General features: G+C 50.1%; 1 protein-coding gene across 1 annotated transcript in view; it reads left to right on the forward strand.

Annotated features, from left to right (window-relative positions):
• The first annotated feature begins 695 nt into the window (after positions 1–695).
• Positions 696–25,536, forward strand: part of LOC139758543 (uncharacterized) — a 66,590-nt gene continuing 41,749 nt past the window's right edge. The window contains exons 1-7 of the mRNA XM_071680066.1: positions 696–820; positions 3,023–3,187; positions 3,475–3,673; positions 8,462–8,653; positions 11,183–11,264; positions 15,581–15,711; positions 23,869–24,053. Coding sequence (XP_071536167.1) covers positions 766–820; positions 3,023–3,187; positions 3,475–3,673; positions 8,462–8,653; positions 11,183–11,264; positions 15,581–15,711; positions 23,869–24,053 — 1,009 coding nt within the window. The 5' untranslated portion in view covers positions 696–765. The remainder of the gene's footprint in view (positions 821–3,022; positions 3,188–3,474; positions 3,674–8,461; positions 8,654–11,182; positions 11,265–15,580; positions 15,712–23,868; positions 24,054–25,536) is intronic.

Below are 25,536 nucleotides of genomic sequence, written 5' to 3' on the forward strand. Positions count from 1 at the left end.
AAGGTGTAGACTACTGATGAGGAAGGTGTAGACTACTGATGAGGAAGGTGTAGACTACTGATGAGGAAGGTGTAGACTACTGATGAGGAAGTGTAGACTACTGATGAGGAAGGTGTAGACTACTGATGAGGAAGGTGTAGACTACTGATGAGGAAGGTGTAGACTACTAATGAGGAAGGTGTAGACTACTGATGAGGAAGGTGTAGACTACTGATGAGGAAGGTGTAGACTACTAATGAGGAAGGTGTAGACTACTGATGAGGAAGGTTTACACTACTGATGAGGAAGATGTAGACTACTAATGAGGAAGGTGTAGACTACTGATGAGGAAGGTGTAGACTACTGATGAGGAAGGTGTAGACTACTGATGAGGAAGGTGTAGACTACTGATGAGGAAGGTGTAGACTACTGATGAGGAATTAATTCTTCAGTCATAGAGTTGTATAAGACTGGAACACTCGACCACAACATGTAACGGACGCTTGTATCACAAACCAATATAAAAACAGACATGTTAAGTCCCTACTCGACATGGATACATACACGGCACGGTCTTAAAATGTAACATTATAATTCATTGCATTAATCATTCATCTTTGTCGTGGCCTCCATGTATAGCGGGATCCATCATGAGGCGACGGGGTGGTTGTCATAGCGACCGTGTAAACATCAACATGGCGGAGCGGTAGCAGGAGCAGCCTGTCGTGTTTACAGTCGCTTACATCACTAACAACAAGTTCTTTGACTCGGAAGGGGAAGTGCGGTATGGTGGAAGAGCTGCGGGTGTTGTGCCTGAGAGTGGTCACGGACAATGTTACCGGTAAGTTACATAGCGTTACAACTGAAGCTATGGGTCCTTGCATAGTAATGTGGATGGTAAGGACTGTAGGTGTTCACAAATGCTGAGCACTACGACGCTCAACGTAACTCCTACGTGCATCAAGACGCCACTAGCACTCCCCAAGAACCGGAATAGGAGGAGGAACCACGCGAGGATTTGTCCTCAAAGGCTCAGGCTCGGGTGAGTGTAGAGAGAGGCAAATGGTATGTATAATGAGAGACAGTTGAAGGGGGTCACCATGTAACACTCTCTCCTGTAACTTAACAGCTTCTAGCATATGTAGACAAGACCCATCAAGACCTTCTTTGTCTTTCACTCTACCCAGCCAGTATATACCTGTCTTTCACTCTACCCAGCCAGTATATACCTGTCTTTCACTCTACCCAGCCAGTATATACCTGTCTTTCACTCTACCCAGCCAGTATATACCTGTCTTTCACTCTACCCAGCCAGTATATACCTGTCTTTCACTCTACCCAGCCAGTATATACCTGTCTTTCACTCTACCCAGCCAGTATATACCTGTCTTTCACTCTACCCAGCCAGTATATACCTGTCTTTCACTCTACCCAGCCAGTATATACCTGTCTTTCACTCTACCCAGCCAGTATATACCTGTCTTTCACTCTACCCAGCCAGTATATACTTGTCAAGTCCCTCTCTCATGTCATGACGTTATTCATGCTCCTCATACTGATGTCTCAGTATCATTTAACTCCTTCTCAAGTTGTGTTCACTTCTGATCTGGCTTTTCATCCACAACCCATAACAATTCCACACACATTCTCTCTCTCTCTCTCTCTCTCTCTCTCTCTCTCTCTCTCTCTCTCTCTCTCTCTCTCTCTCTCTCTCTTTCTCGAAGATTTTCTTATAACCGCCTATGGTCCAGTTTGAAACAAGATGCGTTAATATTGGCCTGTGTGATTTTTTCTTGCCAACTTTCATCTACAGTGTCTGTGGAGGCTCGCACTCTCTGTCCTTATCTATTTCTCAAAGTTTTCTGTTCCTCCCAAGTGTCTGTTGCCCTCTGTGGATTTCTGTGGTCTGCTTACTTTATTACCTTGAGAACGACAGCACGGCCCTTGAACACGACAGTACGACCTTTAGGCACGACCCTTGAACACGACAGCATGGCCCATGAGCACGACAGCACGACTCTTGGGCACGACAACATGGCCTTTGGGCACGACCCTTGAACACGACATGGCCTTTAGACACGACCCTTGAGCACGACAGCATGGCCCTTGGGCACGACCCTTGAGCACGACAGCATGGCCCTTGGGCACGACCCTTGAGCACAATAGTACGACCCTTGGACACGATAGTACGACCCTTGGGCACGACCCTTGAACACGACAGCATGGTCCTTGGGCACGACCCCTGACCAGGCACGACAGTGCGACCCTTGGACACGGGCCTTGATCATGACAGCATGGCCCTTGGGCACGACCCTTTACCACGACAGTACAACCCTTAGATATGATGGCGTGACCTTTGACCTGATCCATATCAATCAGGTCAAAGGTCACGCCATCATATTCAGGGGCTACACCGTCGTACTCCAGATGGTTATGTGACTAACTATATACTGAATGACGTATTTTGGTCATGTGACCAGCTGCCACCTTCTGAATACATGAGACCAGCTGCCACCTTCTGAATACATGTGACCAGCTGCCACCTTCTGACTACATGTGACCAGCTGCCACCTTCTGACTACATGTGACCAGCTGTCACATTGTGATCTCATGTGACCAGCCGCCACCTTCTGACTACATATGACCAGCTGCCACATTCTGACTACATGTGACCAGCTGTCACCTTGTGATCCCATGTGATCAGCTGCCACCTTCTGACTACATGTGACCAGCTGTCACCTTGTGATCTCATGTGACCAGCTGCCACCTTCTGACTACATGTGACCAGCTGCCACCTTGTGATCTCATGTGACCAGCTGCCACCTTCTGACTACATGTGACCAGCTGTCACCTTGTGATCTCATGTGACCAGCTGCCACCTTCTGACTACATGTGACCAGCTGCCACCTTGTGATCTCATGTGACCAGCTGTCACCTTCTGACCACATGTAACCAGCTGCTGACCCCATGTGACCAGCTGCTACCTTCTGCATGCTGTGCTGGTCACGAGAGCTGACCTGTGTCTCCCTGCATGACCCGCCAGAGGGCACGCCGTTGGAGCGGCTGACCCGGCGTGACCTGGAGGAGGCGTGTGCCACACTGAGGGTGGACCTGCCGCTGGCCGTGGCCCTCACGCTGCCCCTCCACGACCTCTACTGGCGACGGAGGACCCACGCCCACTACCCACCCCCACACCAGGCACTACCAGGTCAGTAACACCACGCCCACATCCCCTCAACCCCTCCTCCCTCGACGACGCCCCCTTAACTCCCCTAGTCCTGTGACCACGCCCCCCTGAACTAACCCAAGTCCTGTGACAACGCCCTCGACCACGCCCCCTGAAGTTCCCCCCTGGTCCAGTGACCACGCCCCTGAACTCCCCTAGTCCTGTGACCACGCCCACTGAATTCCCCCTAGTCCTGTGACCACGCCTCCGCCCACGCCCCATGATCCCCGTAGTCCTGTGACCACGCCTCCGCTCCCTGACCCCATCAGGTCAGGGGTCAGTCTCCCTCAACGTGTATGATACATGTTTCCATAATGGTAATGTCAGACCTTCTGTACTGGTACAACCGTTCGTTCACTGTGCCTGCGTCCTCTTGCTGCAGGCCGTGTTGAGGGGAGGAGGCCCACCATCACCAGGGTCCCCTGCACCCACGACCAGACCCTCACCCGCCCACTGCCACCCATCACTGTGAGTACCAGACCCTCACCCGCCCACTGCCACCCATCACTGTGAGTACCAGGCCCTCACCCGCCCACTGCCACCCATCACTGTGAGTACCAGGCCCTCACCCGCCCACTGCCACCCATCACTGTGAGTACCAGGCCCTCACCCGCCCACTGCCACCCATCACTGTGCGTACCAGACCCTCACCCGCCCACTATCACCCATCACTGTGAGTACCAGACCCTCACCCGCCCACTGCCACCCATCACTGTGAGTACCAGACCCTCACCCGCCCACTGCCACCCATCACTGTACCAGACCCTCACCCGCCCACTGCCACCCATCACTGTGAGTACCAGACCCTCATCCGCCCTCTGCCACCCATCACTGTGAGTACCAGACCCTCACCCGCCCACTGACATCCATCACTGTGAGTACCAGGCCCTCACCCGCCCTCTGCCACCCATCACTGTGAGTACCAGGCCCTCATACGCCCAATGCCACCCATCACTGTGAGTACCAGGCCCTCACCCGCCCACTGCCACCCATCACTGAGGGTACCAGACCCTCATCCGCCCACTGCCACCCATCACTGTGAGTACCAGGCCCTCACCCGTCCTCTGCCACCCATCACTGTGAGTACCAGACCCTCACCTGCCCACTGCCACCCATCAAAGTGAGTACCAGGCCCTCACCCGCCCACTGACACCCATCACTGTGAGTACCAGGTCCTCACCCGCCCACTGCCATCCATCACTGTGAGTACCAGGCCCTCACCCGCCCACTGCCACCCATCACTGTGAGTACCAGACCCTCACCCGCCCACTGCCACCCATCACTGTGAGTACCAGACCCTCACCCGCCCACTGCCACCCATCACTGTGAGTCCCAGGCCCTCACCCGCCCACTGTCACCCATCACTGTGAGTACCAGACCCTCACCCGCCCACTGTCACCCATCACTGTGAGTACCAGACCCTCACCCGCCCACTGACACCCATCACTGTGAGTACCAGGCCCTCACCCGCCCACTGCCACCCATCACTGTGAGTACCAGACCCTCACCCGCCCACTGCCACCCATCACTGTGAGTACCAGGCCCTCACCCGCCCACTGCCACCCATCACTGTGAGTACCAGGCCCTCACCCGCTCACTGCCACCCATCACTGAGGGTACCAGACCCTCACCCGCCCACTGCCACCCATCACTGTGAGTACCAGACCCTCATCCGCCCACTGCCACCCATCACTGTAAGTACCAGGCCCTCATACGCCCAATGCCACCCATCACTGTGAGTATCAGGTCCTCACCCGCCCACTGCCACCCATCACTGTGAGTACCAGGCCCTCACCCGCCCACTGCCACCCATCACTGTGAGTACCAGACCCTCACCCGCCCACTGCCACCCATCACTGTGAGTACCAGACCCTCACCCGCCCACTGCCACCCATCACTGTGAGTACCAGACCCTCATCCGCCCTCTGCCACCCATCACTGTGAGTACCAGACCCTCACCCGCCCACTGCCACCCATCACTGTGAGTACCAGACCCTCACCTGCCCACTGCCACCCATCACTGTGAGTACCAGACCCTCACCGCCCACTGCCAACCCATCACTGTGAGTACCAGGCCCTCACCCGCCCACTGCCACCCATCACTGTGAGTACCAGACCCTCATCCGCCCTCTGCCACCCATACCTGTGAGTACCAGGCCCTCACCCGCCCACTGCCACCCATCACTGTGAGTACCAGGACCTCACCCGCCCTCTGCCACCCATCACTGTGAGTACCAGGCCCTCACCCGCCCACTGCCACCCATCACTGTGAGTACCAGGCCCTCACCCGCCCACTGCCACCCATCATGAGGGTACCAGACCCTCATCCGCCCACTGCCACCAATCACTGTGAGTACCAGGCCCTCACCCGTCCTCTGCCACCCATCACTGTGAGTACCAGACCCTCACCTGCCCACTGCCACCCATCAAAGTGAGTACCAGGCCCTCACCCGCCCACTGCCACCCATCACTGTGAGTACCAGACCCTTACCTGCCCACTGCTACCCATCACTGTGAGTACCAGACCCTCATCCGCCCTCTGCCACCCAGCACTGTGAGTACCAGGCCCTCATCCGCCCACTGCCACCCATCACTGTGAGTACCAGGCCCTCACCCGCCCTCCGCCACCCATCACTCTGAGTACCAGACCCTCATCCGCCCTCTACCACCCATCACTGTGAGTAACAGACCCTCACCCGACCACTGCCACCCATCACTGTGAGTACCAGACCCTCACCCGCCCACTGACACCCATCACTGTGAGTACCAGACCCTCATCCGCCCACTGACACCCATCACTGTGAGTACCAGGCCCTCATCCGCCCACTGCCACCCATCACTGTGAGTACCAGGCCCTCACCCGCCCACTGCCACCCATCACTGTGAGTACCAGACCCTCATCCGCCCTCTGCCACCCATCACTGTGAGTACCAGACCCTCACCCGCCCACTGCCACCCATCACTGTGAGTACCAGAACCTCATCCGCTCACTGCCACCCATCACTGTGAGTACCAGACCCTCATCCGCCCTCTGCCACCCATCACTGTGAGTACCAGACCCTCATCCGCCCTCTGCCACCCATCACTGTGAGTACCAGGCCCTCACCCGCCCTCTGCCACCCATCACTGTGAGTACAGGCCCTCATCTGCCCACTGCCACCCATCACTGTGAGTACAGGCCCTCACCCGACCACTGCCACCCATCACTGTGAGTACAGGCCCTCATCTGCCCACTGCCACCCATCACTGTGAGTACAGGCCCTCACCCGACCACTGCCACCCATCACTGTGAGTACAGGCCCTCATCTGCCCACTGCCACCCATCACTGTGAGTACAGGCCCTCATCTGCCCACTGCCACCCATCACTGTGAGTACCAGGCCCTCATCCGCCCTCTGCCACCCATCACTGTGAGTACCAGACCCTCATCCGCCCTCTGCCACCCATCACTGTGAGTACCAGACCCTCACCCGCCCACTGCCACCCATCACTGTGAGTACCAGAACCTCATCCGCTCACTGCCACCCATCACTGTGAGTACCAGACCCTCATCCGCCCTCTGCCACCCATCACTGTGAGTACCAGACCCTCATCCGCCCTCTGCCACCCATCACTGTGAGTACCAGGCCCTCACCCGCCCTCTGCCACCCATCACTGTGATTACAGGACCTCATCTGCCCACTGCCACCCATCACTGTGAGTACAGGCCCTCACCTGCCCACTGCGACCTATCACTGTCATTTACCAAAATAATATTCAGAGGTAACGCACGGCGTCTATGTGACAAATAATTTTGGAAGTGATAACTGTATTATAAGAGAAATATATAGCTGGTACAATGGAGTCGTGGTTAGATATCAGAAACAAGAGAATTCTTGGCCAAATCTGCAGTTCTTAGGTCCACTCGAACAGTAACAGTGGGGAATACTGTGAGCAGTGGTGGCTTGCCCAGTGTTAAAGCTAACAACTGAATATACAGTGGAATGAAAGAGCAACAGGACACGAGGGGGGGGGGGGGAAGGCTAATGAGGCTGTTTGGGATAGCGGGAGATTGGAATCTCATGGACCAATGTGGTAGGAGAAGAGAGACACAGATTTTTCAGAGTGGAAGACGTGTTAAGTCATCACACAGCGAAGGTGGTGCAAACAATGTTGGTCGTGGATTGGAAGCGAAACATATATACAATGTATCAATAAGATGACGTATCAATGGTACTGTATTGAACAACTTGAACTGATAAATCATCCCTTAAATAAGATTGCTATCGGGGAATAATTACTTTCGACTCAGTCAAGGTAATTAATTTTACTGGTGCTTCCGAGCTAATAAATGTTATAACTTGTGAAAAATGAGAGAATATAATCCATTCTCGTAGATATGTAAGATAAGATTGATCAGAACATAACGGGAGCAGGCAGACTAGAAGGATCAGCCAAAACAAGCTTAAAATAAACCCAGTTGGATGATAATGGTGGTACATGTTTACCACATCCATCCTGGTCCAAGTGGCGGTGAATCCGTTTTCAGTAGGTGGTGGCGTACGCTAAGCTTACTTGTGCGCTTAATACAATCAATTAAGACACCAACTCGTGAAGATAACGTATACTAGATATACCTTATATGTGGATCTTGGGGGGGGGGAATATATGGTACAAGGGATCACATGGAAACCACTTTTAAGTCAACTTTTAGCTTACTCTGGTATGATGGGCACCCTAGTGTGTGTGGGCTGGCCGGGGTCTGGTGTGTTCACACTCTCATGGTGACGTACCTTACACACTCCCGTCATCCACCCAGCTCACTCCCGTCATCCACCCAGCTCACTCCCGTCATCCACCCAGCTCACTCCCGTCATCCACCCAGCTCACTCCCGTCATCCACCCAGCTCACTCCCGTCATCCACCCAGCTCACTCCCGTCATCCACCCAGCTCACTCCCGTCATCCACCCAGCTCACTCCCGTCATCCACCCAGCTCACTCCCGTCATCCACCCAGCTCACTCCACGTAACAAGGTTAAGTCATTACGACGAACGAAAGGAGCGACACGTCCATGTGGCACTATGACAACCGCTACATTACATACAGACACACACACACATACATGACTTCCCGCTACAATCATATGGCTCACGGCGAGCGTGGGGAGGTCAGTCACCGGCCACGTGTCTCATACCTGTATGCAACACACCCTCCTCCCACCCCAGACCCCCACAGCAGCGGTAGACGCGCCTCACAGAGCCGTAGTCCCTGGCAAGTGGTCTCTCACAGCAGGCGGTGCGTGCAGAGACCAGCTGGCGACGGGCGTACCTGGAGACCCATCTGGCGCGGGCCATCACCACCACGCAGGACACCAAGCGCGGCTGGCGAGCGCTGGCACCCGTGCTCCAGCTGTGCGCCGCCCACGTCCGCGCGCTCCACCTGCCCAGCCTAGCACCCAGCTCCAGCAGGTCAGTCCTCCATCGTCTCTCTTGCCCTGTTATCCCGAAGGAAAATTGGTTCACTTTTTGCGCCCCGTAAACCTAAGCTGACCTGAACCCCGTAAACCTAAGCTGACCTGAACCCCGTAAACCTAAGCTGACCTGTGCCCCGTAAACCTAAGCTGACCTGAACCCCGTAAACCTAAGCTGACCTGTGCCCCGTAAACCTAAGCTGACCTGAACCCCGTAAACCTAAGCTGACCTGTGCCCCGTAAACCTAAGCTAACCTGAACCCCGTAAACCTAGGCTGACCTGAACCCCGTAAACCTAAGCTGACCTGAACCCCGTAAACCTAAGCTGACCTGTGCCCCGTAAACCTAAGCTGACCTGAACCCCGTAAACCTAAGCTGACCTGAACCCCGTAAACCTAAGCTGACCTGAACCCCGTATTTGTTGTTGAAGAAACACTTGACTTTGGTCCTAACCCCCGACCATGATGTATGGCCAACACGAGCATTATTTCCCAGGAGGACGGGAAGGCATCGCTGGGTGAGCGAGTGTGGACGGCGTCCAAACAGACATATTTATTCCTGGACTTATGTTATCAGGGCACATACATGAGACTAGCATTTGTCTACCCCCACACAAGGGTTAATCCTACCAACCTGTACTGTAACCCCGCCAACTGATGTAGTACATACATACCCGAGAGAGTGCGCCATCTGATGTAGTACATACATACCCGAGAGAGTGCGCCATCTGATGTAGTACATACATACCCGAGAGAGTGCGCCATCTGATGTAGTACATACATACCCGAGAGAGTGCGCCATCTGATGTAGTACATACATACCCGAGAGAGTGCGCCATCTGATGTAGTACATACATACCCGAGAGAGTGCGCCATCTGATGTAGTACATACATACCCGAGAGAGTGCGCCATCTGATGTAGTACATACATACCCGAGAGAGTGCGCCATCTGATGTAGTACATACATACCCGAGAGAGTGCGCCAACTGATGTAGTACATACATACCCGAGAGAGTGCGCCAACTGATGTAGTACATACATACCCGAGAGAGTGCGCCAACTGATGTAGTACATACATACCCGAGAGAGTGCGCCAACTGATGTAGTACATACATACCCGAGAGAGTGCGCCAACTGATGTAGTACATACATACCCGAGAGAGTGCGCCATCTGATGTAGTACATACATACCCGAGAGAGTGCGCCATCTGATGTAGTACATACATACCCGAGAGAGTGCGCCATCTGATGTAGTACATACATACCCGAGAGAGTGCGCCATCTGATGTAGTACATACATACCCGAGAGAGTGCGCCATCTGATGTAGTACATACATACCCGAGAGAGTGCGCCATCTGATGTAGTACATACATACCCGAGAGAGTGCGCCATCTGATGTAGTACATACATACCCGAGAGAGTGCGCCAACTGATGTAGTACATACATACCCGAGAGAGTGCGCCATCTGATGTAAAAGAGGGAGGGAAGATGCCAAATGCACACACCCTCACACAAGTAGACAAGTGATCCTGGAAGATTATGTGATTGGGAGAGGGACAGATTTTCCCATATCTAAGGTGGGGAGGACCAGTTTAGAAAGGGGATACAAGTGCAAACTTAGGGAAAAAGTACAGAGAGATTTTAAGGACATTTGTGCGTACCAAAAACTGAACACAGGAGAGCGAGGTAAGTGCAGGGAACGTATGAATGACTTCAGAACACAACTACACCATTGAATACCCTTCACAACACAACTAACTACCCTTCACAACACAACTGACTACCCTTCACAACACAACTACACAACTGACTACCCTTCACAACACAACTACACAACTGACTACCCTTCACAACACAACTACACAACTGACTACCCTTCGCAACACAACTGGACAACTGACTACCCTTCACAACACAACTAACTACCCTTCACAACACAACTGACTACCCTTCACAACACAACTACACAACTGACTACCCTTGACAACACAACTGACTACCCTTGACAACACAACTGACTACCCTTCACAACACAACTACACAACTGACTACCCTTCACAACACAACTACACAACTGACTACCCTTCACAACACAACTACACAACTGACTACCCTTCACAACACAACTACACAACTGACTACCCTTCACAACACAAATGACTACCCTTCACAACACAACTACACAACTGATTACCCTTCACAACACAACTACACAACTGACTACCCTTCGCAACACAACTGGACAACTGACTACCCTTCACAACACAACTACACAACTGACTACCCTTCACAACACAACTACACAACTGACTACCCTTCACAACACAACTGACTACCCTTCACAACACAACTACACAACTGATTACCCTTCGCAACACAACTGGACAACTGACTACCCTTCACAACACAACTGGACCACTAAATACCCTTTTAAGGGCAGCACTGTACCACTTTATTCACTTTTCGTCAGTATAAACAAGTCACTGTACACCTACTGAGCTAATGACGTGCTACCTTGACGGCAGTGGTGATGGGGGAGGACTTGAACGTGGCAGCCTCGACCATCTGAACCTGGCGGAGGTCATCACGGCCCTCCCCAACCTGCAGGTGAGTCCTACCTTCCTCCCCAACCTGCAGGTGAGTCCTGCCTTCCTCCCCAACCTGCAGGCGAGTCCTGCCTTCCTCAACCTGCAGGTGAGTCCTACCTTCCTCCCCAACCTGCCAGCGAGTCCTACCGTCCTCCCCAACCTGCAGGTGAGTCCTACCTTCCTTCCCAACCTGCAAGTGAGTCCTACCTTCCTCCCCAACCTGCAGGTGAGTCCTGCCTTCCTCCCCAACCTGCAGGTGAGTCCTGCCTTCCTCCTCAACCTGCAGGTGAGTCTTACCTTCCTCCCCAACCTGGTGTACTACCTTCCTCCCCAACCTGCAGGTGAGTCCTACCTTCCTCCCCAACCTGCCAGGTGTCCTGCCTTCCTCCCCAACCTGCAGGTGAGTCCTACCTTCCTCCCCAACCTGCAGGTGAGTCCTACCTTCCTCCCCAACCTGCAGGTGAGCCCTGCCTTCCTCCCCACCTGCAGGTGAGTCCTGACTTCCTCCTCAATCTGCAGGTGAGTCCTACCTTCCTCCCCAACCTGCCAACGAGTCCTACCTTCCTCCCCAACCTGCAGGTGAGTCCTACCTTCCTCCCCAACCTGCAGGTGCCCTACCTTCCTCCCCAACCTGCAGGGTGTCGACTCCCTCCAAACCTCAGGGTCCTACTTCCTCCCCAACCTGCAGGTGTCCTACCTTCCTCCCCAACCTGCAGGTGAGTTCTACCTTCCTCCCCAACCTGCAGGTGTCCTACCTTCCTCCCCAACCTGCAGGTGAGTTCTACCTTCCTCCCCAACCTGCAGGCGAGTCCTAACTTCCTCTCCAACCTGCAGGCGAGTCCTACCTTCCTCCCCAACCTGCAGGTGAGTCCTACATTCCTCCCCAACCTGCCAGCGAGTCCTACCTTCCTCCCCAACCTGCAGGTGTCCCTTCCTCCCCAACCAGCATGCGAGTCCTACCTTCCTCCCCAACCTGCAGGTGTCCTACCTCCCTCCCCAACCTACTGGTGTCCTACCTACCTCCCCAACCTGCTAGTGAATCCTACCTCCCTCCCCAACCTGCCAGTGAATTCTAACTTCCTCCCCAAGCTGCAGGTGTCCAACCTTCCTCCCCAACCTGGCAGTGAGTCCTTTCTTCCTCCCCAACTTGCCAGTGAATCCTACCTCGCTTCCCAACCTGCAGGTGAGTCCTTCCTTCCTCCCCAACCTGCAGGTGAGTCCTACCTTCCTCCCCAACCTGCAAGTGAGTGAGTCCTGCCTTCCTCCCCAACCTGGCAGTGAGTCCCACCTTCCTCTCCAACCTGCAGGTGAGTCCTACCTTCCTCCCCATCCTGCAGGTGAGTCCTTCCTCCCCAACCTGCAGGCGAGTCCTACCTTCCTCCCCAACTTGCAGGTGTCCTTCCTCCCTAACCTGCAGGTGAATCCTTCCCCAACCTGCAGGCGAGTCCTACCTTCCTCCCCAACCTGCAGGTGAGTCCTACCTTCCTCCCCAACCTGCAGGCGAGTCCTACCTTCCTCCCCAACCTGCAGGCGAGTCCTACCTTCCTCCCAACCTGCAGGCGAGTCCTACCTTCCTCCCCAACCTGCAGGCGAGTCCTACCTTCCTCCCCAACCTGCAGGCGAGTCCTACCTTCCTCCCCAACCTGCAGGCGAGTCCTACCTTCCTCCCCAACCTGCAGGGAGTCCTACCTTCCTCCCCAACCTGCAGGTGAGTCCTACCTTCCTCCCCAACCTGCAGGCGAGTCCTACCTTCCTCCCCAACCTGCAGGCGAGTCCTACCTTCCTCCCCAACCTGCAGGCGAGTCCTACCTTCCTCCCCAACCTGCAGGCGAGTCCTACCTTCCTCCCCAACCTGCAGGAGAGTCCTACCTTCCTCCCCAACCTGCAGGCGAGTCCTACCTTCCTCCCCAACCTGCAGGTGAGTCCTACCTTCCTCCCCAACCTGCAGGCGAGTCCTACCTTCCTCCCCAACCTGCAGGCGAGTCCTTCCTTCCTCCCCAACCTGCAGGTGAGTCCTACCTTCCTCCCCAACCTGCAGGCGAGTCCTACCTTCCTCCCCAACCTGCAGGCGAGTCCTACCTTCCTCCCCAACCTGCAGGCGAGTCCTACCTTCCTCCCCAACCTGCAGGCGAGTCCTACCTTCCTCCCCAACCTGCAGGCGAGTCCTACCTTCCTCCCCAACCTGCAGGCGAGTCCTACCTTCCTCCCCAACCTGCAGGCGAGTCCTACCTTCCTCCCCAACCTGCAGGCGAGTCCTACCTTCCTCCCCAACCTGCAGGCTGAGTCCTACCTTCCTCCCCAACCTGCAGGCTGTCCTACCTTCCTCCCCAACCTGCAGGCGAGTCCTACCTTCCTCCCCAACCTGCAGGTGAGTCCTACCTTCCTCCCCAACCTGCAGGCGAGTCCTACCTTCCTCCCCAACCTGCAGGGAGTCCTACCTTCCTCCCCAACCTGCAGGCTGAGTCCTACCTTCCTCCCCAACCTGCAGGCGAGTCCTACCTTCCTCCCCAACCTGCAGGCGAGTCCTACCTTCCTCCCCAACCTGCAGGCGAGTCCTACCTTCCTCCCCAACCTGCAGGCGAGTCCTACCTTCCTCCCCAACCTGCAGGTGAGTCCTTCCTTCCTCCCCAACCTGCAGGCGAGTCCTACCTTCCTCCCCAACCTGCAGGCGAGTCCTACCTTCCTCCCCAACCTGCAGGTGAGTCCTACCTTCCTCCCCAACCTGCAGGCGAGTCCTACCTTCCTCCCCAACCTGCAGGCGAGTCCTACCTTCCTCCCCAACCTGCAGGCGAGTCCTACCTTCCTCCCCAACCTGCAGGTGAGTCCTACCTTCCTCCCCAACCTGCAGGCGAGTCCTACCTTCCTCCCCAACCTGCAGGTGAGTCCTACCTTCCTCCCCAACCTGCAGGCGAGTCCTACCTTCCTCCCCAACCTGCAGGTGAGTCCTACCTTCCTCCCCAACCTGCAGGCGAGTCCTACCTTCCTCCCCAACCTGCAGGCGAGTCCTACCTTCCTCCCCAACCTGCAGGTGAGTCCTACCTTCCTCCCCAACCTGCAGGCGAGTCCTACCTTCCTCCCCAACCTGCAGGCGAGTCCTACCTTCCTCCCCAACCTGCAGGGAGTCCTACCTTCCTCCCCAACCTGCAGGCGAGTCCTACCTTCCTCCCCAACCTGCAGGCGAGTCCTTCCTTCCTCCCCAACCTGCAGGCGAGTCCTACCTTCCTCCCCAACCTGCAGGCGAGTCCTACCTTCCTCCCCAACCTGCAGGCGAGTCCTACCTTCCTCCCCAACCTGCAGGTGAGTCCTACCTTCCTCCCCAACCTGCAGGCGAGTCCTACCTTCCTCCCCAACCTGCAGGCGAGTCCTACCTTCCTCCCCAACCTGCAGGCGAGTCCTACCTTCCTCCCCAACCTGCAGGCGAGTCCTACCTTCCTCCCCAACCTGCAGGCGAGTCCTACCTTCCTCCCCAACCTGCAGGCGAGTCCTACCTTCCTCCCCAACCTGCAGGGAGTCCTACCTTCCTCCCCAACCTGCAGGCGAGTCCTACCTTCCTCCCCAACCTGCAGGCGAGTCCTACCTTCCTCCCCAACCTGCAGGCGAGTCCTTCCTTCCTCCCCAACGTGTAGGCGAGTCCTTCCTTCCTCCCCAACGTGTAGGCGAGTCCTTCCTTCCTCCCCAACCTGCAGGCGAGTCCTACCTTCCTCCCCAACCTGCAGGCGAGTCCTACCTTCCTCCCCAACCTGCAGGCGAGTCCTGCCTTCCTCCCCAACCTGCAGGCGAGTCCTACCTTCCTCCCCAACCTGCAGGCGAGTCCTACCTTCCTCCCCAACCTGCAGGCGAGTCCTACCTTCCTCCCCAACCTGCAGGCGAGTCCTACCTTCCTCCCCAACCTGCAGGCGAGTGGTGGGATACTGTCTTAGCCCAACATTTGAGTATAAATGTGAAGGCATTAAGCAGAGCATCACTGCAGTCTTCACCCACATGTTGATCGTAGATCACTATCTTGGTCAAGAGGTTGAGCATCGGCCAATATCTTTGGCTAGGGATTTATCAGGGAACAATATCTTACCGCAGATGTTGCTTGGAGGGGGGGAGGGGGGGTTACTATCTTGCCCTAACTTTCATCAGGGGAAACCCCCCCCCCCCCTCGGATGTTGATTTGGGGGGGGGCGCTATCTCAGCGAACATATTCAGATGGATGACTTCCTTGATCCAGCTGTTAAGCTAGCGTAGCTTTCCTTTTAAGAAAATAACCGAAGCAGTTTATGTTAGAGCAAGTGTGACGTTATCACCGTCATGAGGCGGACGGTCAAGTGAGGCAGAGTGTTGTGGCAGGAGGTGAGCGTGCGGTACCAGACACTGGAGGAGGCCGGGGATCTGTGCTGGCCAGATGTGGGCATCTCACTGCAGGACACAACCGCCCTTACCCAGGCCATCTCTGCCTCCCGCACCATTACTCACCTCAGGTCAGTACCTACCTACACTCCTAGTATATTGTACCTTACCTGCTTGTACTGTGTGGTGGTCCCCTTCCTTACCTGCTTGTACTGTGTGGTGGTCCCCTTCCTTACCTGCTTGTACTGTGTGGTGGTCCCCTTCCTTACCTGCTTGTACTGTGTGGTGGTCCCCTTCCTTACCTGCTTGTACTGTGTGGTGGTCCCCTTCCTTACCCGTCTAGACCTTTTAAGTCCTCAGGAGTCATCACAGCTCGGGTTAGTGCTAGGCTGCTGCTGGAGTGGATCGTTGGTCGACCAAGCTGTTGCAAGCCGCAGCCCTCAGGCCCACATATAGGCCCCACAGCCTGGCTGGTCTGGTACACTTTGCAGTTGCTTATCCAATGCACTACTGAACTTCTCTACTGTGCATCCCAGGCTGTTTCTGGTGGTAGATGGCAGGTGTTGAGGTATATTTACTGTTCTACCTCTCCCGTCTGCGACCCAAAGAGTATAGCCTCATACATTTCAGTCGTTCCCGGTAATTTCGTTCGTTTGCCGTGTCGGATCTCAGGGAGGTTTGCAAGAAGACACGAAAAAGGTCAACAAAAAGGCAGGGAAATTTAGTCCAGGAAACAGTCCACATAAGGAAGGTGAACGAAAAGGATATACTGAACCGGGAGGAACATCTGTACTCGTAAGGCCCCATCTGTGTGTGTGTGTGTGTGTGTAAATAAATAACTGAATAGCGTTTTTTTGATTTCGGGAGCCATTGGGTTGAAGATACTTAGATGAATTATGACATATAAAACTGTGAGGTAATGATAACTAGTTACCTAATCATAAATGAGCCAGACCACCACCACGCAACACCCGCTGCATCACACGATCTCTGTCGGCCGTTGGCAACTCAAGGGCGGAGTTACCCTTATCACTATTAAACATCACTACACCTACTTAGCCATCTAAGAACTAATTTATAATCTTAAACATCACTACACCTACTTAGCCACCTAAGAACTAATTTATAATCTTAAACATCACTACACCTACTTAGCCACCTAAGAACTAATTTATAATCTTAAACATCACTACACCTACTTAGCCATCTAAGAACTAATTTATAATCTTAAACATCACTACACCTACTTAGCCACCTAAGAACTAATTTATAATCTTAAACATCACTACACCTACTTAGCCACCTAAGAACTAATTTATAATCTTAAACATCACTACACCTACTTAGCCACCTAAGAACCAATTTATAATCTTAAACATCACAACACCTACGTAGCCACCTAAGAACCAATTTATAATCTTCACCCTTAACACTTAGGCAAAATCAGTGCTCTCGAACATGCACAGAAACTCCAGACTGAACATAACATAGTCCAGTGATATTTTACAACAAACTTTAAACGTAACAGTATTCAACTAGACATTGCACATAATATCTTTACAACCATAGTTGTAGTTGAAAGGTAATGAAATGTTATCCACATTTCCATATATATATATATATATATATATATATATATATATATATATATATATATATATATAATGGAAATATATATATATATATATATATATATATATATATATATATATATATATATATATATATATATATATTTTTTTTTTTTTTTTTTTTTTTTTTTTTTTTTTTTTTTTTATACTTTGTCGCTGTCTCCCGCGTTTGCGAGGTAGCGCAAGGAAACAGACGAAAGAAATGGCCCAACCCCCCCCCCCATACACATGTACATACACACGTCCACACACGCAAATATACATACCTACACAGCTTTCCATGGTTTACCCCAGACGCCTCACATGCCTCGATTCAATCCACTGACAGCACGTCAACCCCTGTATACCACATCGCTCCAATTCACTCTATTCCTTGCCCTCCTTTCACCCTCCTGCATGTTCAGGCCCCGATCACACAAAATCTTTTTCACTCCATCTTTCCACCTCCAATTTGGTCTCCCTCTTCTCCTCGTTCCCTCCACCTCCGACACATATATCCTCTTGGTCAATCTTTCCTCACTCATTCTCTCCATGTGCCCAAACCATTTCAAAACACCCTCTTCTGCTCTCTCAACCACGCTCTTTTTATTTCCACACATCTCTCTTACCCTTACGTTACTTACTCGATCAAACCACCTCACACCACACATTGTCCTCAAACATCTCATTTCCAGCACATCCATCCTCCTGCGCACAACTCTATCCATAGCCCACGCCTCGCAACCATACAACATTGTTGGAACCACTATTCCCTCAAACATACCCATTTTTGCTTTCCGAGATAATGTTCTCGACTTCCACACATTTTTCAAGGCTCCCAAAATTTTCGCCCCCTCCCCCACCCTATGATCCACTTCCGCTTCCATGGTTCCATCCGCTGACAGATCCACTCCCAGATATCTAAAACACTTCACTTCCTCCAGTTTTTCTCCATTCAAACTCACCTCCCAATTGACTTGACCCTCAACCCTACTGTACCTAATAACCTTGCTCTTATTCACATTTACTCTTAACTTTCTTCTTCCACACACTTTACCAAACTCAGTCACCAGCTTCTGCAGTTTCTCACATGAATCAGCCACCAGCGCTGTATCATCAGCGAACAACAACTGACTCACTTCCCAAGCTCTCTCATATATATATATATATATATATATATATATATATATATATATATATATATATATATATATATATATATATAATGGAAATATATATATATATATATATATATATATATATATATATATATATATATATATATATATATATCTTTTTCTTTTCTTTCAAACTATTCGCCATTTCCCGTGTTAGCGAGGTAGCATTAAGAACAGAGGACTGGGCCTTTGAGGGAATATCCTCACCTGGCCCCCTTCTCTGTTCCTTCTTTTGGAAAATTAAAAAAAAAGAAAATGAGAGGGGAGGATTTCCAGCCCCCCGCTCCCTCCCCTTTAGTTGCTTTCTACGACACGCAGGGAATACGTAGGAAGTATTCTTTCTCCCCTATCCCCAGATATATATATATATATATATATATATATATATATATATATATATATATATATATATATATATATATTTATTTATCCCTGGGGATAGGGGATTAAGAATACTTCCAACGTATTCCCTGCGTGTCGTAGAAGGCGACTAAAAGGGGAGGGAGCGGGGGGCTGGAAATCCTCCCCTCTCATTTTCTTTTTTTTAATTTTCCAAAAGAAGGAACAGAGGGGGCCAGGTGAGGATATTCCAAAAAAGGCCCAGTCCTCTGTTCTTAACGCTACCTCGCTAACGCGGGAAATGGCAAATAGTTTAAAAAAAAGAAAAAAAAAAAAATATATATATATATATATATATATATATATATATATATATATATATATATATATCCTTCCTTCCTTCACACCATTAACGCTACCTCGCTGAGGCGGGAAATGGCGAACAGTATGAAAGAAAAAGATATATATATATATATATATATATATATATATATATATATATATATATATATATATATATATATTTACGGACGTAACGAAACATCTGCCAAACTCTCAAATCACATACAAGTTATCAAAATGGTCAGATTCTTATTAAACCCACCAGTGACAATATGTCAAATTCTAATATTATAAACCAAGTAAATTTAGTTCGTTAACAGGCAATGTTAAATTATATTATAAACAATGTACATTTTATCAAGTTGATTATAATATCAAACTTGCAAGTTTTATGTCACCAAGTTCGCAAAATGACCAACTGACGACGTATGAAAATATCTTTCGTAGATTCTTTGGATAATCCGGATATATCGATTTCAAGTTCTGGGTTTCTCGAACTGATAAAATGGTGTGTGAAAGACTGCGTATAGGAGTTTCATGGAGAACTTTATACTCAGAGGTTAGGTATGGCGATGGGTAACCCTCTTTCACCAGTGTGGAGTAATTTACCCATACGGAATTTTTTGCCGCCAAATGGTTGCGGTAACGGGGTGTGGGCATTTCTAAACCTCCGCAACAAGTCATAATGACATTGTACTGGCTAAAATTGTCTTCATTTTAATTACTGTCCTGGTAGACAGAAAACCTTAATAATGCAACCTATGGCAGTGTTAGTGTGATCAAACGCGCAATTAAAAGACATAAAGTTTATATACGGAATGCTAGCAAACATTATGATTGACCTGGAGGATGTTTATAGTATATATCCTTATGTAAACACATTACGTATCATGTACCCTTAATATGTAATGCATTACGCTCCTCATCCTTTGTTTCGAGCGAGTGTGGCGGTGCGCTGTGTCGACCGAAGCTCTGTCTATCAGGCAGTCGCTACACTGGCTTATCTTGTTTGTCGTTGGATAAACTTTACTACGAGTCACGTCTTCACCAGTCTTTGTCTACCCATATCCCAACATGGCGCAGGATCAGGGAGATGACTGACACAGTGACACAAAATACTGCAGGTCGACGCCAGCCAATAGTAAGACCCCATAATTACTGCCCATCTCCACGCCCTCCTTGTAGTATGGAGTTCCACCCCCACTTACCTTACTGGCTCGTATAGTATGTTGTCCCCTCGGTAAAATTAGTTTCGAATATACACCTGTTTAAAGGTTGTAGTGACATTTTTTCCGGTGTTTTTTGATATATGTTACACGATTCTAACCTTCATTTGTACAGCAAATCACAATTTTTTCAGATTATCTTCCCCCTTTTATCCTCCGATAATGGGGGACCCTTTAGTGAGAACTTTTTTTTTCTAAGGGGAATCACAAAATGTATGGATTTCCGATAGAATGGAAGGAAGGTGGGAATCATTCCAAAGACACCAAAAATCACTGGAAAAAAAAATTTCCCCCCAACTCAACCCAAGCTATGCAGATCTTAACGTTACCTCCACACAAGAGAGCTGACCTTAATTACACTCAGGAAACTGAGAGTTGAGGTTGTCGTGGTCCTCCTCGTCTCACTGGTCTCTGTTTCTCCGGGTGATGAAGGTGGAGCTTGGTGGCAGAGGAGGAGGTCGTGGTCGTACTGTGTCTGACGACCAAGTATGGCGCTAAGTACTGCTTGAAGAAGACGGCCGTGTGCCAGATTGTTGTGGATCAACAATATTCTCAGAGTGGTTCATCTCAAGGTGGTCGTATCAAGGTGGTTCTTCAGGCTGTTGTAGGCTGGCCATTCGTCACTCACAGTAGTTGTCCTGGGTCATGTATACGGTCATTAGAGGAATCATCGTGGCAACGTCGCGTTTCCGGGCAACAGGTTCTACGCAAGACTTGATTCGACTGCCTCTCACTGCCGCAGGAACACCCACTGCCTCTCTCTCTCTCTCCCTCTCGTGTATCCTCTTTTCACATTACGATGGTCAGTTTCCACAACGATACCAGGACCTCCTAGTGATTGTTGATGTTTAAACCATTGTTCCGTCACTGGGCCAGTCGGCACTGAGACAGATTCAGACACTTCAGGGCGGTATGATAACTTCAGACCTTATGAAGCCAATGATTGATAAATGAAATCACTTTCCACAGTTCCAGAAGTGCATCATCGACAAATGTTCCTTTAAAATGTGACACTTGATGATTACAGTTATTCTTTAGTATTTGCTGCGAAGCCAAGTATGTTTCTCAGCTCGGTAAGTCTGGTTACACCTCACACACTACGCCTCAGTGGACACCGTTTTCTTTAAGCAATGTCCACGTCACACCGTCTTTTCCGTAATATTTGATATGAAATCTTGTGATAATTTCGAAATAGATAAGATAACAGCCCCTCAGCGTGGACAAACATTTTGGAAATTATTTCGAATTACTCGCGGTGCTGCGGAGGCCTTATATCGAGCTGTGATTGGTTGATGCAAATTCAAACGACCAATTAATGTCCAGAGAACAAATGCACCAGCGCCAGTCATGATCATGCGCACTGCAGCCATGCAACCACCATACGAATACACAGGAGCTTAGACGGACGCCCGTTACGTAACCAATGAACGGGGGGAAAATACGGTGACTGTCCAACAAAATACGGTGACTGTCCAACAAAATACGGTGACTGTCCAACAAAATACGGTGACTGTCCAACAAAATACGGTGACTGTCCAACAAAATACGGTGACTGTCCAACAAAAGTATCGAAATTTCTTAGGTAAGTCGTCCTATGCGGGAGAAATGGTAGGAAATTGCCTAAACTATTGAAAGCAAAACTTAAAATCTCAAAATATTCACAAGATGTCTGTCCACTCTACCTTACCCACATGTACTATGCTGTTCCCTTACCTTACCTGCTTGTACTGCTGTCCTACCTTACCTGCTTGTACTGTTGTCCTACCTCACCTGCTTGTACTGTTGTCCTACCTTATCTGCTTGTACTGCTGTCCTACCTTACCTGCTTGTACTGTTGTCCTACCTTACCTGCTTGTACTGCTGTCCTACCTCACCTGCTTGTACTGTTGTCCTACCTTACCTGCTTGTACTGTCCTACCTTACCTGCTTGTACTGTTGTCCTACCTTACCTGCTTGTACTGCTGTCCTACCTTACCTGCTTGTACTGTTGTCCTACCTTACCTGCTTGTACTGTTGTCCTACCTCACCTGCTTGTACTGCTGTCCTACCTTACCTGCTTGTACTGTTGTCCTACCTTACCTGCTTGTACTGTTGTCCTACCTTACCTGCTTGTACTGTCCTACCTTACCTGCTTGTACTGTTGTCCTACCTTACCTGCTTGTACTGTTGTCCTACCTCACCTGCTTGTACTGCTGTCCTACCTCACCTGCTTGTACTGTTGTCCTACCTTACCTGCTTGTACTGTCCTACCTTACCTGCTTGTACTGTTGTCCTACCTTACCTGCTTGTACTGCTGTCCTACCTTACCTGCTTGTACTGTTGTCCTACCTTACCTGCTTGTACTGTTGTCCTACCTCACCTGCTTGTACTGCTGTCCTACCTTACCTGCTTGTACTGTTGTCCTACCTTACCTGCTTGTACTGTTGTCCTACCTTACCTGCTTGTACTGTTGTCCTACCTTACCTGCTTGTACTGTTGTCCTACCTCACCTGCTTGTACTGTTGTCCTACCTTACCTGCTTGAAGAATGTGTCCTCCTACCATACCTACTTGTGGTATGTCGTTCCCTTCCTGCTAATTGTCACCGTTTTGGACAGCCAGCCAATATTATTAGGTTAGGTTTGGTTAGATTAAGTTAGCTTTGATTTGGTTTGTTTAGGTTAGGTCTGGTTTGGTCGATTTTTTTCCCCTGTGGCTTTCTATTTCTTGTGAACGATTCTGGCCATCATTTCTCTCTTGCAGATTACTATCTGCTGTGATTTCAACCACCCAAAACCTCGGTTCTCAGTGGTGGTTCCTCATTATCGTTAGATAAAGCGGGTGGAGGGGAGAGGGATATCTTAGAAGGCAGTGATTTGCGGAAGAAATGGGTCAGACTCCTGCAGAACATCAAAAACCACTGGCAACCAGATTTTTTTTTTTTTTACTACTTTACCCGCTTGTGGTAGGCGGCCCCAGCATACCTCACCATCTTTGAAATTTGTACGGTTCTTCGCGATGATGGAGTTTCGACGTTTTACTCTGATCTTTCGCAGTAGTGTTTAGTGATCTATGTCATCCTATTATTTTTTCGTCAGCATTTATCATTCTATGTCAAGGTCTCTTTCATTACTGCTAAATATCGTCAATTTTAAAACTTCTGTTTATCCTTCTTTTCTTTTTGTTTTTCTTGTATCGTATGGTATTCCCATTTTCCATCGCATTTTTTTATGTAAATTGAACCAAACCTTCAAATACTTAGTTTCTGTCACTTACACTGTCGTTTTCATGGCGACCATTCCTTTAAACTCATTATTCCCGTAGATATCTGTCAGACATCCTCTCATTCTAAAAATGTTATCAAAACAGATCAGTATTGTCAGCCCATTCACCACGGGTTAGGTAACCTTGAGTTATGTTCCATGTGTTCCTTAGCCCACGAGTCAGGTTGAGTTAATGTTCCATCTGTACCTCAGTTCACTCCATATGCAGACATCCTGCTTGTGTTGTATCCACTCCCTCTCCGTCCCCGTATGATAAGACTGTCCTTCCACATTCTTACCAGGTGATACACACGAGGGCAGAGTAGCTCACCGTCCTCTGTCTCCCGTGCAGGGTGTACGAGAGCTTCGTGGACGACGTGAGGGCCGAGGCGATGGTGAAGGATCTGCAGGGGCACAAGAGCCTGACGTGCCTGGACCTTCGCCACAACCTGCTGACGAGCACCTCCGTCCTGGCTCTGGTCACTCTCCTGGCGTCCACACACCTCACCACGCTCCACCTCCAGCATAACAATATAGGTACGCCTCTCCCACACGCACGCTGTAATTGGTATTTTCCTAGTATATATTTTCCTCCCACACCAACATGTACGGAGAGCATGAGTGAGGAGAGGGTGACGAAGAGGGATGTGTCAGGAGCGGAGGGGGTAAAGAAGGAGCAGAGTAATAAAGTCTTGGGTGCATGAGGCTTGAACGCGCAGGAGGGTGTAGAGTGTGCGCGAGTTTGAGTGAACTGGAGCTACCTGGTATACAGGAGTCGACCTATTGTCAATGGACTGAACCCGGGCATATAGTGCAGCCGGGAGAAACCACGGAGAGGTCCCTGGGGCCTGGTTCTTGATGAGGAGCTTTGGTTTCGGTGTATTACACACATGCCTTCTAGAGGACGGTTGTGAGCCGATGAAGCGTTTCTCCGAAAATGTGACGTGAAATGAAAAAGGTTGACAGCGCGTCGTGATGTGTTGATTTAGGGTTAAGATGCGTCTGTCTTGGTACACTTCAGTTGCGTTTGTTTAGGGTGAAGTGAAGATACGTTTGTTGAGGATCTTTGCACGTTTGTGTAGTTCAGATGTGTTTGTCTCGGGTGGAGCGATGAAATGTTTATCTAGGGTGAAGTGCAGATGCGTTTGTCTAGGGCAGAGAGCCTAGTATGCAGGATAGGAAAGGGGTAGGAGGGGAATCCTAAGCATAAAATGTGCTGTGCAACACCAGCGCCATCTGTTGGAGTCTAATGTAGCTTACGGTACTGGCGAGTATTGAAAGCCCACAATTCTTTCCTCTCTGCCATTAAAATCCATGTTCTATGCATTTTTTGTAATATATATATATATATATATATATATATATATATATATATATATATATATATATATATATATTTCCCATTTTAGAAAGTTAAAAAAAAAAAATACAAGGAGGGGAGGATTTCTGGCCCCCCGCTCCCGTCCCCTCTAGTCGCTTTCTACGACACGCGAGGAATGCGTGGGAAGTATTCTTTCACCCCTATCCCCAGGGATAATATACATATATATATATATACACATACACACACATACACACACACACGCACACATACACACTCATACATATATATACATGTGAAAAATGTAAGAAACAATTTAGAAAACTGAAACTTCTAGCTTGAAATGAAATGAAAAAATGAATGTCACATAATGGTTCAACCTCTGGCTATGGAAAAAGGAAATGTTTAATTTATTTACACAAACGTCAATAGTAGTTCTCATCAATTTAACCACTGTATCAATAAGCTTCAATGTCTAAGCTACATTTTTTCCAATTTCACTATTTTCTTGTCAAAGCACCATGTATGAAAACTATCACTCCAGTAACACAACTATAAACATTTACTTCCCCTTTAAAAAAAAGTTCTGGGGAAGTCTGTCTCGATACACTGCGGGACACTCTACCACCTGGCGAGGTTTGGGGAAGAGCAGTGTGGTTTCAGAAGTGGTAGAGGATGTGTGGATCAGGTGTTTGCTTT

The sequence above is a fragment of the Panulirus ornatus genome, chromosome 30, assembly GCF_036320965.1.
Source record: "Panulirus ornatus isolate Po-2019 chromosome 30, ASM3632096v1, whole genome shotgun sequence".
NCBI classification, from domain to species: domain Eukaryota; kingdom Metazoa; phylum Arthropoda; class Malacostraca; order Decapoda; family Palinuridae; genus Panulirus; species Panulirus ornatus.